This window comes from Spermophilus citellus (assembly GCF_964194105.1).
Source record: "Spermophilus citellus genome assembly, chromosome: 17".
In the NCBI taxonomy this organism is placed as follows: Eukaryota; Metazoa; Chordata; class Mammalia; order Rodentia; family Sciuridae; genus Spermophilus; species Spermophilus citellus.
In genome coordinates, this window is record NC_138199.1 from 37,238,887 (window position 1) to 37,256,750 (window position 17,864).

General features: G+C 32.7%; 2 protein-coding genes across 2 annotated transcripts in view; one reads left to right on the forward strand and one right to left on the reverse strand.

Moving 5' to 3' along the window:
- LOC308636116 (protein SLFN14-like) overlaps positions 1–17,864 on the reverse strand; it is a gene marked incomplete at both ends in the record, with an annotated part of 462,924 nt that overhangs the window by 313,277 nt on the left and 131,783 nt on the right. The window lies entirely within an intron of this gene.
- The window catches only part of LOC308636325 (bifunctional 3'-5' exonuclease/ATP-dependent helicase WRN-like), a gene marked incomplete at both ends in the record, with an annotated part of 52,303 nt that continues 35,365 nt past the window's right edge, over positions 927–17,864 (forward strand). Inside the window, 9 exon segments of the mRNA XM_081271743.1 lie at positions 927–1,071; positions 1,542–1,690; positions 2,372–2,521; positions 3,711–3,780; positions 9,032–9,146; positions 12,397–12,817; positions 15,334–15,364; positions 15,367–15,410; positions 16,285–16,423. Of these exon segments, the coding sequence (XP_081127869.1) occupies positions 927–1,071; positions 1,542–1,690; positions 2,372–2,521; positions 3,711–3,780; positions 9,032–9,146; positions 12,397–12,817; positions 15,334–15,364; positions 15,367–15,410; positions 16,285–16,423 (1,264 nt within the window).

Below are 17,864 nucleotides of genomic sequence, written 5' to 3' on the forward strand. Positions count from 1 at the left end.
CTGCCAAACTACAAAATGTAACTTCTCTCCCTGCCCTCTCCAAGGAAAGTATATAAGCTCTGCTTAAGCTGTTCTCAGGGCTCTATCTCTCTTTGCTATAGAGAGCTCTGGGCCCTAGCATGCTGGTCTCCAAATAAACCCACCCTTCTGCTGTTGCATAAGACAGTCTCTTGTGGTCTCTTCCTCCGACGTTTCGCCGGACCCTTACATTACAAACAAAGATGTTGTGTCCGCCGAAAACTAAAAAATAAATATTAAAAAATTCTCTCTCTCTCTCTCTCTCTCTAAAAAAAAGAAATATATATATATATAGTCTGCCATTAACCATGATACTAGTTTTAGAAACAGAAGTTGTTTGCCATTCACTTTAAAAAATTGTTTTTTCTTAGTTTTTTTTATTAGTTGTTCAAAACATTACAAAGCTCTTGACATATCATATTTCATACATTTGATTCAAGTGGGTTATGAACTCCCATTTTTACCCCATATACAGATTGCAGAATCCCATCAGTTACACATCCACTGTTTTACATATTGCCATACTAGTGACTGTTGTATTCTGCTACCTTTCCTATCCCCTACTATCCCCCATCCCCTCCCCTCCCATCTTCTCTCTCTACCCCATCTACTGTAATTCATTTCTCTCCCTTGTTTTTTTCCCTTTCCCCTCACATCCTCTTATATGTAATTTTATGTAACACTGAACTAGTAGTAGTAGTACTAGTACTAGAACTAGTAAAATAAGTACTACTAGTATGAACTAGTAGTTGTATGTATCACAGATATCTTCTCCCATTATATGGTTTGTCTTTTAGATTTTGTTTGTCATTTAGTTTTAAAATGATGTCTTTAGTTCTGCAATTGTTTAAAATTTTAATGCAATTAACTTACACTATTCTTCCGGTCAAAACCCCCCACTCCCCAGCATGAATCTGTCTGATGGAGATGTGATAGGATTTGATATGGAATGGCCACCAGTATACAGTAAAGGGAAACTAAGCAGAGTTGCACTAATTCAATTGTGCGTGTCTGAAAGCAAATGTTACTTGTTTCACATTTCATCAATGGCAGGTTAGTTATCTCTTTTTCTTTGTTTCATTTTTATATTGCTGATAATTGTAATATGTTAACTTTATCCCTGTAAAATTAAACTCTTTCATTACCTGGTACTTCTTTCATCATCTTACATTTATTTAACTATTTAGTTTCCATCTGATTCACTCATATTCCTGTTTAATTTTCATAGCACCCTGTGAAGCATTGATATTTTTTCTGTTTTAAAGAAGAGAGAAATGAACTTTAGAGGATCTGGATGACCAGTAATATACTGTTGGTTCTAGCAGAGTACTCACACTCATTTTTTCTTACCATTTATTAATCAGGAGTTTTTGATTTAGGCAAGAAAAGAAATACTTGAGGTGAATGTGTTTCCAAATTTAAACTTAACATAAGCAATTTAAAAATACAAATGGCATGTGTAAGAAATAGAGAATAAATCCATTATACTTAACAGAACTTATGGAAATAACAAAATGTTATAGTTTTTCCCCAGGGATTAAAAATGTTGCTTGAAAATAAAGCAATTAAAAAGGCAGGTGTAGGAATTGAAGGAGATCAGTGGAAACTTCTACGTGACTTTGACATCAAATTGAAGAGTTTTGTGGAGTTGACAGATGTTGCCAATGAAAAGGTAGAAATAGCAAGTGTATTATTTTCATAAACAAGACGATACTGTGGTTTTTCTCTGTGGATGTTATCTTATTTTTAAAAAAATAATTTAAGCTATGTACTGTTTTTGTATGAGTACAAAAGTTCTGAGTGAATGTACCATAATGAAACCTTCAATTTTAATCCATCATTTTGGCAGTACTTAGTTTCTTTAAGTTTCCTGTCTTTCTTATCCCCAATTCTTGGTATTGTTTGACTTTATTTTCTATTGCAAATTTAAATATTTATTTTAAGTTTTTTTAAAAAGTATTTGTACCAATAATTTTTTTAAGAGAGAATATAAAGTAGCTATTGTGATATAATTCTCTGAGTAGAAGTTTGACCATTAATTCCACTTCCTCTATTTCACATATTTTATTAATGAAGTCATTAAATTCTCATATTTGGCTGGGCTGTGAAAAGCATACTAAACTATTGGGCTTTCCCCCCCATGAACAATACTTGTAAAGTCCAATAATTTTAATACCTACATTGGCAAAATTCCAGAGTTAAATTCTTATACTGTAGACTACAAATGAGATTTTTAGTGACAGAAAATTTACTGAGGGTTGTTTATTTGTGGCCTGGTCATGTGGTGGTATTCAGGAATATCTGATTATAGAAGAAAGTAATTTTTCCTATGTTGCTTTCTTATTACTTCTAGATGAAATGTATAGATACCTGGAGCCTCAATGGTCTGGTTAAACACCTCTTAGGTAAACAGCTTCTGAAAGACAAATCAATCCGCTGTAGCAATTGGAGTAATTTTCCTCTCACTGAGGACCAGAAACTATATGCAGCCACTGATGCTTACGTACGTACTTAAAGATTTTTAGGTTGTTACGTATTTTTTAAACCTTAGCATAAATTACTTTAGAGTAACTTTATTGTGGAAGAGGCATAAACTCTACTAAGATTATTAATATCAGTTTGGCAGCAAGAAATGCTTTCAGGAATTGACACTTAAGTCTTGGTATTAATTAGCAAGTATCAGTCAATACATTGCTCAGTACTAGTTATTTTCATTGTCATGAAGCCAAAATAATGTGTATTTTGTATATAGAAAAAATGTGAAACTTGCTGAAATCATGAAAGACTAATGAGCTCAGGCTTGGAATGCACAAATGGTGATGTATTCAATAATTGCTTATAGCAATTCAGAATAAGAATAGTTGCAAGACATTTTCTATATTGAAACTGGCCTTATTTCTTATATAAAAACTGTGGCAAAAATTTAGAAAAATTGCCTCCAAATTTAACTTGCTGCTTCTGTTAGATATATTTTTATTAGTACAAGTTTATATATAGTCAAATCTCAGCTTATCTTTACAGATAGCATTATTTGTATATATGTATTTAATATGAGGAATATATTTTGTTCCACAGTTCATTTCTTTTTCCCTAATTCATACTTTCATTTGTTGATGAATTTATTGTTTCCCATTTTGCATCTATTTTTAGGAATGTAAGCTTAATTTGTAACCATAAAAATAATTTGATTTTTCTTATCAGGGTAATAGGGTGATACTTTTCCTTTAAAAAAATTAAAAAACTTTTCAAACTATCAAAAGTTTTGTAGCAACTTCATTTGTAAAAAATCATTTTACTTGACTATTCCTGTTAACCATTCTTAGAAGGAGAACTGCTCATACACTAACATGCTCAGCTGATTTATTGAAATGGAAGGAAGTAGATATCTGTAATCAAAGCAGATTCTCTCACTATAATGTATTTTGTTAAATTGTATTTATAAGTCATATGATACCTGCTCATATATTGAGTGTTAATAAACAAAAACTTATATTTTAAGGCCAAGGCAGGTTACTTTCTCCATTCTTACAAATGGAATGGTGATTAAATGAAGATATTGGTGTACCATAGTAGGGTTAAATTCAGTATTCTGGGTGCTTTGGAGATCATACTTTTGGATTTATCTAAAGCTGAGATGTACACCTTTATTTTGGTTATCTTTAACCTGCACCTATTTTTCTGTTTTCCTGTAGGCTGGTCTCATTATTTATCGAAAATTAGAAATTTTGGATATTGCTATGCACATGTTTGCTCCAAATAAAGGTATGTTATGATCTAAAAAGATAAAAGGTGAATCTTCTTTTTTGTGAGATTTATTTCCAAAAAAACCCCCAATATTCAGATATTTGTAAAAGTATTTTTCAATATTAGAACTTCTCAAATGTCTGAGCAGTGTTGTGTGATGGTGAGATTTATCAAGATCAAAGATTAGAGTTGTAGGTACGTTACTTGTGGTGGAGCAGCATTTATCACTTTTGTTTTGTAGCATTGGAATTTTGTTGGAAATTTGTTGGAATTGGGACTTGTAGGTTTGATAATATCACCAAAGCAAAAAACTTTCCTCCAGGCTAGAGATTATGCATCCTTGCTATAACTATTTAAAATGCTTTATATGTATAATGCTTTAAAATGTTTAAGATGCTTTATATTTTTCTAGTTTAAATCGTCATATTCTTTCTGCTGTGTTTCTTCACTCAACTTCAGTGCCCTTGTTAGATGTTGTGATAGATCAGTGACTGCATAAAGAGTTATGTGGAGTGGATGAGCATGCTTTTGTGTTATGTAGACCAGTGGTGGAATCCCAGTCGTGTGACCTGGGGTATATCTCTTTCCCTATGTTTGGAATGTGGATAATAGTACAATATGTAGCTGTAGAGAGAGTTTTTAATACAGCTTGAGCTTCTCTAATCTGAAATATGGAAGGCTTTGAAATCCAGAACTTTTTGAGTGTAAACATGATGAACATATTTTGAGGTATTCAATAATATTTCCTAGAGAGTGATGTTTTAGGCAAGACCTTAAATATGAGCAGGCATTAGCTACCGAAGAGAAAGGGAACAGTGTTGTAGACCCAGGAAAGGCCAGGTGCAGAGTGTTAGAGATCAGAGATATCATGCTGGTTGTGAGCAATTGAAATATATTGAGTCTAATGGGGTAATATAGGAGAAGCAGAAAAGGGAAAGAAGACAGGCTGTGTTAAGAAGTTCACGTTTCCTCCCAAGAGCAATTGAAGATTTTAAACACAGGAGTGAAAAAACATTATATTTCAAAATAAAATGGATCAAAACAAAATTTGAACTATAGAGTACAAAGTGTAGGAGGGCAAAAGTCAAAGTGTGAATTCCCTTTGGGAGACTATGACAGTAAACCCAAATGAGAAGTAATGTTAACTTACCAGTTCTTTGTATTGAGTGATGTGGATATCGTCAAACTACATTTAGTAGATTGGTATTATAAACAGAATTTGAGATTTGGATGAGAGGCCACAATTTTTTTATCCATTCATCCACTGAAGGGCATCTGGTTTGGCTCAGAGACCATTTTAATAGTCCAGATAACAGATGATAATGGTTTGGATTAGGCTAGTAGCAAAGAGAGGTGGTGAGAAGTGGTGGATTCTGTAGATTTTTGAATATTTAGTGAAGTATTTGTAGATGAATGGTCAAAGACCATTCTTATGTTGTTGGCATAAACAACAGTAATGAATTTGGGGATGAGGATTCATACAGTATGATTTAGGATGTTAAAGGAGAGAAACCTCTAAGACAGCAAAGGGGAGGAGGCTTGTAGGCATTTAGATATGTAGGCTGTATCAGAGGACAACATGAGTTAGAGGTAAAAAATTGGGACTAAACTCTAAAGAACTCTTAGTCTTTAATGGTTGCATGGAGGAGAGAACACCACAGGAGTTATCCCAAGTATGGAGAAATCCAAGTGAAGAACATGATCTAAACAGGAGGATGTTATCAACTGTTAAATTCTGCAGAGAGTTTGAGGGACTGGGACCTAGCATTAATCATTAGCTTTGGTAATGTGGCAATGTTTGTAAACTTTTACTGTAGTAGTTTTAGTGTACTGGGTGACAAAAGAGAGAGAGTGGTCATTTGGGACATTAAAGCAGAAAGGGGTCTAGAGGCTTTGGTAACAGGAAGGTATCATAACCATAGCAAGTGTTGAGTAGTGGGATGATGTGGGTGAAATCATATTAATGTCAATAGAGGAGTAATTAAATCTAAGGAATGGGATCTTAGATGTGTGTAAACAATCTTTTTTAGAAGCTTAGTTTGAAAAGGGAATATTCATTGATTCATATAACACACATTTGTTGAGTGCTTATTATGTGTTTTGTAAGTGCTGGAGAAAATTCTTTGAGCAAAACAGCCCAAGCTCCTTCATTTCATTTGACTGAAATGAGTGAGGAAGGCAGGTGGTTATCTGAAGGATGAGCCTTGCATAATTAGAGGAACAAGTGCAAAGCCTCTCAGGTTGAATGCTTGCTTTGTTTAAGGACCAGTGAGTGTATCTGAAGAGAAATGAATAGGGGTAAGAATGGTGGGAAAAGAAGCTTGAGCCAGATCATTTAGGACATTGTATGCTGTGAAGCTGACTTCATGTTGTATTAATGAAAACAAGTGTGGTGCTAGGTGATGGGGAGCCCTTAGAGGGTATGGTGCAGAAGAATGGTATGATTAAAATTTTATTTTAAAAGGGTTTTCCTGGCTGCTGTAAGAGGGAAGGGAGTTAGGAGACCATTTTATTTATTTGTTTGGTTTTTTAGTTGATTTTAAAAAAATGACAGCAGAATGCATTACAATTCTTATTACGTATATACAGCACAATTTTTCATTTATCTGATTGTATATAAAGTATGTTGACACCAATTGTGTCTTCATACATGTACTTTGGATGGTGATATCTATCACATTCCACCATCCTTGCTAATCTTCTGCCCCCTCCCTTTTCCTTCCACGCCTCTGCCCTATCTAGAATTTATCTATTCCTCCCATGCTTCCTCTCCCTACCCCACTATGAGTCAGCCTCCTTAAATCAGAGAAAACATTCGGCATTTGTTTTTTTGGGATTGGCTAACTTCACTTAGCATTATCTTCTCCAACTCCATCCATTTACCTGCAAATGCCATGATTTTATTCTCTTTTATTGCTAAGTTAAATTCCATTGTGTATAAATGCCATATATATATATATATATATATATATATATATATATATATATATATATTTTAAATCCATTCATTCACTGAAGGGCATCTAGGTTGGCTCAGAGACCATTTTAATAGTCCAGATAACAGATGATAATTGTTTGGATTAGGCTAGTAGCAAAGAGAGGTGGTAAGAAGTGGTGGATTCTGTAGATTTTTGAATATTTAGTGAAGTATTTGTAGATGAATTGTAAGAGTCAAGACTGAAAGAACAATCAAGATATTTTGGTTGAATCAGTTGATAAATGGAAAGGTCAGTTATAGTGGAAGATTATGAGAAGAACAAATTTTGGTGAAAAACATTTAGATTTCAATGTTGGACTTGATAAATTTTAAATCGCTTTGATACTTATATGATATTTTAGTTGGAAATGCAATTTTGGAGTTCAGGGAAAAGATTGAGGTTGGAGATGTGACTTATGAAACTCAATGAGAAAATAGGGAATGAATGAGGGCTGAGGCTGTGGATCAGTGGCAGAGCACTTGCCTAGCATGTTGTGAGGCACTGGGTTTGATCCTTAGCACCACATAAAAATAAACAAATAAAATAAATGAATTTTGTTCATCTACATCTACGATTTTTTTAAAGGGAATTAATGAAATAAAGAAGAGAAGAGGTATTGACATCAAAGGCCACTCCAACACTTAGGTGAGGAAGATAAGAGAGCAGCAAAGAGGACTGAGAAGGGGAATTAATGAAGCAGGAAGTATCAGATTGTGGTGTTCAGGGGCCAGGAGAAACTGTTTTAAGTAGGAGGAAGTTTTCAGCTGTTTTAAATTTCTGAGTTTGAGCCAGATGAGGATTCAGGGTTAACAATTAGGTTTAGTAAAGTAGAGGCCATTAGTAACATTTCCAGAGGCAGCTTTACTTTACTGATAGGGGTGAAAGATTAGTTGGAGTTAGTTTAGACGAAAATTGAGAAATTTGAGACAGTGAGTGTGCACAATTCTTTTAAGGGTATTTGTTGTAAATGAAAATAAAGATATGAATACAGATCAATATGTGGTTTGGAGAGTAGGAGGATAAAGTAGTCAGTCCTCTTATTGTTTCTATTTTCTTAGTGAAATTAGAGGTGAAGCTATTTCTTGAGTAAAAAAAAGGATAAGCAGGTGTTGGAGGCTCAAAGAGAAAGGAAAAGTTGTCAAATGGTCATCTCTCCAGTGGGAACTATAGATCTGTGCCAGGAATTGAAAGTGAACTGAGTGATTCTCTTTGTGTTTTATTTTCATCTATATTCTTCTGCTTGGGTGTAGGTAAAAAAGCTGGATTTCATTAGAATAGGGGTTTTGCCAAATAAGTACCATTGAGCAGGAGAGCAAAGATGTTGAGAGTCTATGCATCAAATGAATGGGAGTAAGAAAAGAAAGACAATGGAGTGGGACTAGGAGAATAATGGAAAAGGTGGTAGGTTCAATAGATTTGGTTCTGAAAGTGTCAAATAATTGTATGGAAAGAAAGTCATGCTGGTGCTCATGGGGAATACTTATAATTGATTTTTTTCTTCTTTTTTATATTTTTATTGATGTGTACTTGGACTATTGAAGTGATGATTTTATTGGCAATTACAAGGTCAAAGATATATTTAAGGGAATAGGTGGCTGAAGTCAGCTGAAGAAAAATCATTGGAAATGGAGATGTCAAGGAGTGGAAAAGGCCACATTTTTGGATGGACCATGTCTGTGAATGCTGAAATCACAAGGAATGATCACAGGAATAATTGTAGAGGGAAAGACAGTTAATGAACAAGGTGTTAAAATCAACACGTAAAGGCATGTGATTTTGAGATGACAAGAGAATTGTAGCAATCAGGAATAACAGGTTTTATGGCCCAATGTCAGATGCTTTAGAGCTAGACTTTTTAAAGGACAAGGGAAGTTGTGATGAAAAAATGCTAAGAAAGGAAAGGTTTGGGGAAAGGAGAACAGATTTTGTGCTGTTGATGGAAAGTGAGATATAATGAAATTGATAATTTGGAAAATGATTACTGATTAGAAAGTCTTGCATTTGATTTTGGTTTTGACTGGTAATGAGGGCAATGAAGAATGACTGTTAGAAGAGATTATATTTACCAAACTGTATCAGCCCTCATGTTACTGTATTGATTTCTAATTTAGAAATAGTGCAGATGAGTGAAGCAAAGTGATATGATTTGGAGACGAATAGTCTTTTTTGTTGGAATTTAGTTTAAGGAAAGAATATACAAATCTGAGCCCTAATACTACTTAATGAAGTAGCTGAATAAATATTTCTGTTTTGCAGTTTGAAAATGAATATTGATTTTTATTTTTCCCTAGAGGAGAAAATCTCACCTGGTGAAGTAAAGAAACAGTTGACTTCAATCTCTGAGGAGATGATGTATTTGGCTAAGCATTTTCCTGACAGTTGCAGAAAATTGGAAAATTCACAGAGGTTAAATATGTTTTTATCAATTACATTTATTCTCATTCCTATATATGAAGAATTGACTGTTCATAAAGGTGGATTTATATATAGATTCGTACATCCAAACGTCTAAGGATTTTCTGTCTTCTTTATAGGCTATTTTATGAACAAAGTATGTTTTTGAAATTACTTTTGTATTTTTGTTAAAGCAAAATAAAATAAGCACATATTAAGGAAAATACTTGATGCAAAGTTGTCTTTTTCTGTTATGAGCATCTTTCATTTAATTATAGTTTGATCACTTGAAATCTTTAAATAAAATAGGTTATCATCTGGTTATTATTTAAGACTCTTATCTAGTTGGCAGACTATTAAAATAGAGGGTATACAAAATTTAAAAATTGTTTTATGGTGAAACCACTAAATAACTTGAGATACTTGGATTGAATGTTCTACACAGATTAATAGACCTTAGACTCCAGGTGCTATGTAGCTAAATCTTTTTGGAACCAAACCTTGCTTTGGTCTTAATTGCTGAATGACTTTTTTCTTAAGTCTTTAAAAGCAGGAATGTTCTTGAATAGTGAACAATGTAATAATGTATTTTGTGGGCAAAGATATTTGTTAGAAATGTGAAGTGGTTAGCTGAAATAGAAAATATTTGACTCTGGGAAAGTGCAGTGTTAATGTATTCTTTTGTGGATAAGATTTGTGATAGATTTTGATCAAGAGATTAAAGAATGTAGCATAGAAATTCAAATTTCTAAGTCATTTTTTCCCTTATGAAGAAGTTGTTTTGGTGGTTTTTAGGTAACTGAGAATTTTGAAAAAATATAACTTTTAAATGAGTAAAAGGTACTAGTAAATCCATTTCTTTGTCATTTTTACATTTTCTATAAAATTAGAAAAATCATCTTTTATCTGATTTTTATATACCTTTCATATTTTTGTGCTGGCAGTTAAAATATCTACTTAAGATAAATTGCATATGTTTAATGCTTTTCTTCATAACACCAAAGCTAAATAGATTTTCTTAAAACTTAACAATGAGAAATATTGGGTCTCATAAAATTTTAGTGTCAAAACAATAACTAATCAAATCTCTTATTTCATGTTCTTTGTTATACATCTTCAGTAAAACATAACTTATTCAGATTATACTTCAGAACTAGGAGGGAGCAAAAAAGGCCTTTTAGTAGCCAAAATACCTGCCATAAGCATGCAGTTGGACTCACTTTCTGCATTTCCAGTGGAGTGAATAGGCTGCATTCAGAGTACATTTGCTTTTTGTTTATAGATTGAGTCTGACAGGCTAGGATTTCTAGTTAAAATGACAGTGATATGAATAAAGAATGATATGTACATGACAGCAGCTAGAACTGATAGCTAGAAGTCTATGAAGGAGTAGCCAAATTTTAATAAATTTGAAATAAAACTCTTAAAGAAGTTTGAAGTTTATTGCATAAGGGAACATATGTTTCAGTAGAACCTGGAAGTTCACTGAATATAGTATTGCAGAGTTATTGATTTAAATTCAATACATTATTTGTTTTATTGTTGTTATGTATTTGATATTCTGCTGGATGCCAAGGCTGTCCACAGGCAACTAATGCATGATAACAATCCCAAGAAAGAAGGGGTGTATATTATGTCCTAATAAAGAAGGCCGAATGGCCTTTGGTATTTGTTAGAGTAAATATTAAATTACCTTGTATGAAATATTTTTTAAGAGTAGTGCAGGATAAATGGGCCAATCTATTGGTTGGTTAATCTGTGCCACTTTTGCTATATTTATATTACAGCATCCTGTACATTTAATAATTAAGCTGTTTCACATAACTGTTCCTACTAAATTATTATAGACAGTTCTTCAATTTGAATAGCTGTGCATAATGCTAAATATTCTTCTCTCTCTATCTCTCTATACACACACACACACACACACACACACACACATATTAGTTGTTGATGGACCTTTATTTTATTTATTTATATGTGGTGCTGAGAATCGAACCCAGTGCCTCATACATGCTAGGCAAGCGCATTACCACTGAGCCACAACCGCAGACCTAAATATTTTTAATAGTTGTATATAATGCTAAATATTCTTTATAAGATTTAGAGAATTTTATAATTTTAAAATCAATGTTTTGGGGCTGGGGTTGTGCCTCAGTAGTAGAGCACTCACCTAGCATGTGCGAGGCCTTGGGTTCGATCCTCAGCCCTACATAAAAATAAATAAAATAAAGGTATTGTGTCCAACTACAACTAAAAAATAAATATTAAAAAATGTTTTTAGTTTTTGGATTTAATTTTGCTGTTGATTTTGTTTGTGTTAATGTAGAGTTTGCTTAGAAGCTTAGGCCCACTTTGAAGTGCTATTAATGTTACAATTTTCAGTATAGAAATAATTCCTGGTGGGAAATTTTTCTTCTATATTTCAAAGGATATGTGTCCAGTTTTGATAATTTTGAAGATGCAAAAAGTATCATTTTTAAATTGTAGCATAAGCACTATTATGATTTGCATTTGGGACTAGTAATTAATTGATCAGTGAGTTGAAACAGTTAGCTATAAAATGAGATCATAAAAGTTTGCTTTTAACTTAACATATTAATATATTTGTTCCCAATTTTTTGATATGTACCAAGGGTTTTTTGTTTGTTCTTGTTGTTTGTTTTAAATTATAGGCCTGCTGTTTGTAGTTCTTCAGGGTCTTTCTTGTTCAGACTATACTCAAAATATATTATCTACATTTTCTCATTTCAGTTTCTTTAAATTGGAGAGAAAAATTAAGATGCTTGAAGCCATCTGAGTGTGCAGTCCTAGGAATTTTCCTTCAGATTTTAATTTTTAACTATAGTTTATCAAATAACTTTTTTCTTTTTAAAAGAAATTTGCTAGGTCTTTCCATGTGTTCAACCAGAATTTAATGAAATAGTTTTTCTTTTATGTGGTCATGTTTCATTGACTTACTTTATAGTTAATTGAATTAGTTACCGTGCTACCTGCCCCCCCAATAAGTAAAGCTGGCATAAATAAGTTGATTACCAAACACTGTTCACTCTTAGCATACAAGTCAGTTGTTAGATGCAAAAGTACCTTGCTATGCTAGAGAGTGCCTACCACCTATCCTTACATGGGCACGAGGGACTAGGGGATGAAAAGCAACTTTATCCAGTGGGTCTTCTAGCAGAAGGTCAGTTTAAAAGCTTTAAAGCTTGCTAGTATAGTTAATGCAATTGAATTGAATAATCTTTCTTTAAAAATTTTTTAGGGTTTCTATAATTTTGAAGGATATTTCAGAAAATCTATGTTCACTGAAGAAGATGATATTTTGTTCTTTTAGCACCGAGACTGAACTGAGGCCCAGCAGTAGCTTTGATTTATTATCATTGGAAGATTCAACTGTTAGTAGACATCAACAGAAACAAATTAGAGAACATAAAATTTTAACTAAAGATGAGCCATGGGATATAACACTTGATAATTTAGTTAAACATGATGGAAAAGATGTACTTGGAAATGAAGTAAAGCAAGAAGATGGATTTAAAGATGGAATAGAAGACAATAAATTGAAAGAAAATACGGAAAGAACTTGTTTGATGTCATTAGATATTACAGATCAAGAACTCGAAATTTTGGAACAGGCTCAGGAAGAATCTCTTCTTAATGATGTTTCTTACCTTTCTGCTGAGGTACTAAATAAGGAGGAAACACTTTATTTATTCATTAGTAGGGATTGTCTTTTTTCTTTATATGGACACATAGTAAATATTTTACACTTTATGGAACATACAGCTACTCACTTCTTCCATAGAGACAATTCTGTAGTGTGACCATAGCCACAGACAAATGTAAACAAACATGCCTTCTGTTTTTTAATAAAACTTTACATATAAACAGTGGGCTGTATTTGGTTTGTGAGCCACAGCTGTTGCCCTGGACTTAGTATAATAAATAGCACTATATAGTGGAAAAAATTATAGTATCAATAGACATTTGTTGTAATTTTCTATTTTATAATTTCTTATGCTTTTTTTCTTTTTCTTTTTTATATAATAAGTATCTGTTTTTTGTGTATTCTTTACATATCTGATAGTGTTTACTCTTCTAAACTTGACTTTTAGGTAGTTTTTATTTCATACAGAGTTTGTTTACCTGCTAGGTAAAGTTTTTAGTAAATACCTCATGTTTTTGCTTGACATGTCTTACTATCATCTTTAAAAGTCAGGTACTTGGGGCTGGGGTTGTGGCTCAGGGGTTGATTGCTTGCCTCACACTTGCCAGACCCTGGGTTCGATCCTCAGCACCAAATAAAAATACATAAGTAAAATGTTTTTCCCCCCTTTAATTTCTCATTTGTTTTTCATTAGTTAAGAAGTCCATATTCTCTGGAATTTTATACATTTTTTGTAATAAGATTTTAGATTTTGAAAGCTTGCTAATAGGATTATGGCCTCATTTTTCTAATGGAAATGAAATTGGAGAAATTCTCTGCTTTGATCACTATATTAATAATCATTTCTATTATGTAGATATATTTTATTTTAAAATTGCTTTTCAGCTATTCTCATTTCAATCATTTGTTCAGAAAGCAATTTCCTCCTTTGGGAAATACCATTTTTTGCTAGCATCTGTATTACTCTTTAATTTTCTAGACATTTATTTTTAGATATATACTTTAAAGTGATATTTTTCATATATACAATTATGATAATATTTCTTGACTATTTTTAAACCAGTTATAATTTTTATTGTATAATTATTAGCATTTTTCCTTATTCATTCATTCATTCATTCAAGTTTTTCAATTATTTATTCAAGACCTTATTTAAAAAGTAAAAGAGGGCTAGGGTTTTGGCTCAGTGGTAGAGCACTTGCCTAGTGCATGTGAGGCAGTGGGTTCAGTCCCCAGCACCACATTTTAAAAAGTAAAAGAATTTTTATCTCCTAGTAAAATACTTCCTTTAAAGACCTTTTTTTTTTTAAAGCTTAAAATTGGCAGGTCAATTAAGGCTATACTTATCCCACTTCTAACTGAAATATGCATTTTGGAGGCAGATTCTCTTCCTTCCTTCCTTCCTCCCTCCCTCCCTCCCTCCCTCCCTTCTTTCTTTCTTTCTTTCTTCCTGGGGATTGAACTCAAGGCCACTCAACCACTGAGTCACATCTCCAGCCCTATTTTGTATTTTATTTAGAGACAAGTTCTCACAGAGTTGCTTAATGCCTTGTTTTTGCTGAGGCTGGCTTTGAAATCACAATCCTCCTGCCACAGCCTCCTGAGCCGCTGGGATTACAGGTGTGCACAAGTGCGCCTGGCTTTTTAAAATTTCTTTTGTGAGTTTTTGATCACTTGATGTACTGGGATTGCCAAATTATTATAAAGATTCCTTATATCCAAACTTCAGCAGCAGGCCAAGTAAATAACACCTTTTCAAACATATATAGATTTTCTTGGAAAATTACTGATTTATTAAGAGATACCACAGTCATAGTGTATTAGCTTTCATATCCTTTTTTTAATATTTTACTTTTTAGTTGTAGTTGGACACAATACCTTTATTTTATTTATTTTTATGTGGTGCAGAGGATCCAACCCCGGGTCTTGCACGTGCTAGGTGAGCGCTCTACCGCTGAGCTACAACCCCAGCCCCAGATTTTGTATCTTTTTAAAAAAAAAATCAGTAGATTTAATAAAAGAATAATTACTGTTCTTGGCTTATATGGTTTTTTATCCCTGTGAAGAGTTTCTTGTACTTAAAATGTTTGGGAGACACAGTTTGATTTGTTTAACCACAGTTGAACTTTGTACTCTTATTTAGAGCAGGAATTTTATTTTATGTATGTTTATCTAACTTGTCTATCTTGCTGTATTTCTTTTTTTTCCTTTTATTCATTTATCCTTCTTCCTCTCCCTTTTTTTTAGATATTTATTTTTTTAGTTGTAGTTGGATACAATACCTTTATTTTGTTTACACTTTTTTATGTGGTGCTGAGAATTGAACCCAAGACAGGGCCTTGCACGTGCTAGGCGAGTGTTCTACCACTGAGCCACAACCCCAGCCCACCTTCTCCCCTTTTTAATACATTTGTTGAATAGAGAAGAGGAAGATATCTGCAGTTATCTAGCATATGGAAACTTTATTTTGTAGGAAAGAGGATATAGATCGATTATACTGGAAATTAATGTTTGAAATAATTTCTTTTAAAGCATTTGTCTCCCACTGATAATGAAAAAGATTCATCTTAATTGAAAGTGATGAAGATTTAGAAATGGAGATGCTTAAGGTATGTTTAAAATTTTGGAAAAGTTACCTATTCTTTCTAAAGGACACTGAATTAAGTAAACTATTATCTGATTCTAAACCAGTTTCCACAGTAATGAAGTTGCTACCAACTATGTAACATTCTAAGTACAAGAAACTCTTCACAGGGCTAAAAAACCATACAAGCCAAGAACAGATTTAGTATGTTTATATGGTCTATAAATAAAGTCCTTTAGTTAAAATTATTAAAAATAATAAGAAATGGAAGTTTTAATGGTTTCATGAAATCTTCCATATCACTTCTTTGTAAAAAGTTTCATAGGTGAAATAATTTTGAAATAGATAATCCTAATATTGTGGAACCAGAATAAAGCCAAATAATTTTTTTCACATACATAATATTCTTTCCTAAAATTATTTCCATCTTGTTTTTTGTTTCAATAATTGCAAAAACATTTTCATAATTTGCTTATGGTTTAAATCTTATCCTTATTCAGTAAGAATGACATATGATATAGAGAAACTTATTACAAAAATAGCATTGGAATCTATATTTATCAATTTGGAATTGCAAACATTTAAATACAAGAAAGAAAAAAATGTTTAAAATTATCCAAATTCAAAATTTATGATAGATTTCCCCAGGGGCAGTTTATTGTATGCTATTAATGAACCTTGTTTATGCTGGATGTATTCCATCTTTGGCCTTGTGCCTTGGAAACCATTCTTAAGCACATATTTATAGAGGAGCACACATGTTCTTTTGTGTTATTGCTTGCACATCTGCCAGCTTTGAACAAAATCGTAGGCTCTGTTAATAATACTTCTTTGTGCTTGATGAAAAAGATTTGATACTGTCAGTGGTTTTGCTTTTAAATTTTCTTTTAAACTTTCAGTCTTTAGAAAATCTAAATAGTGGCATGGTAGAACCAATTCATTCTAAATGCTTAGAAATGGAAAGAAATCTGAGACTTTCTACTGAAGAAGAAGATGATGATAAAAATGAAGCTATTGAAGAGGAAGAAGATGATGAGGGTAAGCACCGAAGTGTGTTTTATTTAAGTCTCTTGATCCACACCACTGTCTTTAATTTAGAGTACATGTGTTCTGGAGGTCAGGGACTTTGTGACATATAATTATTAGTTCCTTTAAACTTGCTATGAAATTCCTTAGTGCTCTTGTCTCCATAAAGCAGAGTCTTACTATTTATAAAAATGTGTAATAGAAGTGTTGTGTCATTCAGTGGATGTGGTGAATTATATATTTACTTTTTTCATACTGAATTATATATTTTATCTGGATCTTAATGATGGTCAAAATCATTTGCCAATTACTTATATTAAAGACCATTGTGAGTGACATGTATGGATATGCAGCATTATTCTTCAGGATCTTATTATTTAAATAAGTAGGACAATATAAAGGAACAAAATGGACTTATTTTATTTATTTATTTTTTTGTTGTTGTTCATAACAATTTTATATTTTTATTTTTTTTTTTTAGAGAGAGTGAGAGAGGAAAGAGAGAGAAAGAGAGAGAGAGAGAGAGAGAATTTTTTTTAATATTTATTTTTTAGTTCTCGGCGGACACAACATCTTTGTATGTGGTGCTGAGGATCGAACCCGGGCCGCACGCATGCCAGGCGAGCGCGCTACCGCTTGAGCCACATCCCCAGCCCCAACAATTTTATTTTTAAAAGCCCAAAACCTGAGGTGGGGGGACAGAATACCGATCAATAAGTAAACAGTTAAATTGTGATAAACTCACACCATGAAAAAATCACTTGGGAACACAGAGGAACCACCAAAACATGACAACTTGAATGAATCACTATACTGAGTTTAAAAAAAAAAAAACTCTCCAAAGATCATATCTTATGTAATTTCATTTATATGACAGTCTGAAAACTACAAAATTGCAGAGATAGAGAACAGTTAGTACTTGCCAGGAGTTAGGGATGTTTGCCAGGGTGAAAGACATTGTGGGCCAGGTGTAAGTATAAAAGAACAGCATCAGGAAGATTTTGTGGTAATGACATAGTTCTATATATTGATTATGGTAGTAGTTATATGAATCTACACATGATAAAATGGTGTATAACTTATAAACACACTACTTGTAAAAAAATTCCTGGTTGTGATATACAATATTCTATTGTGTATAGAATACATGGGTCCTCTACCTTTGTAGCTTCAAGTTGGAATCTATAATGAGCTCAAAAAGTTAAATAATAATAATAATAATAATAACAACAACAACAATAACAACCACCACTATTGGATATATGCAATAAACTTCTAAATGATTTTAGGGGAGAAAATATCCCACCTACTAAATCCACACAATTTGAAGAAAATAACTCAATTTGATCCAGAATTTCTATTTTTTGGTTTGGAGAAGGAGATGTGTTTTGAAAAAACCCAAGTGATGTTTACAATCTTTCAGATAATTATATTGTTACTATTGACATAACAA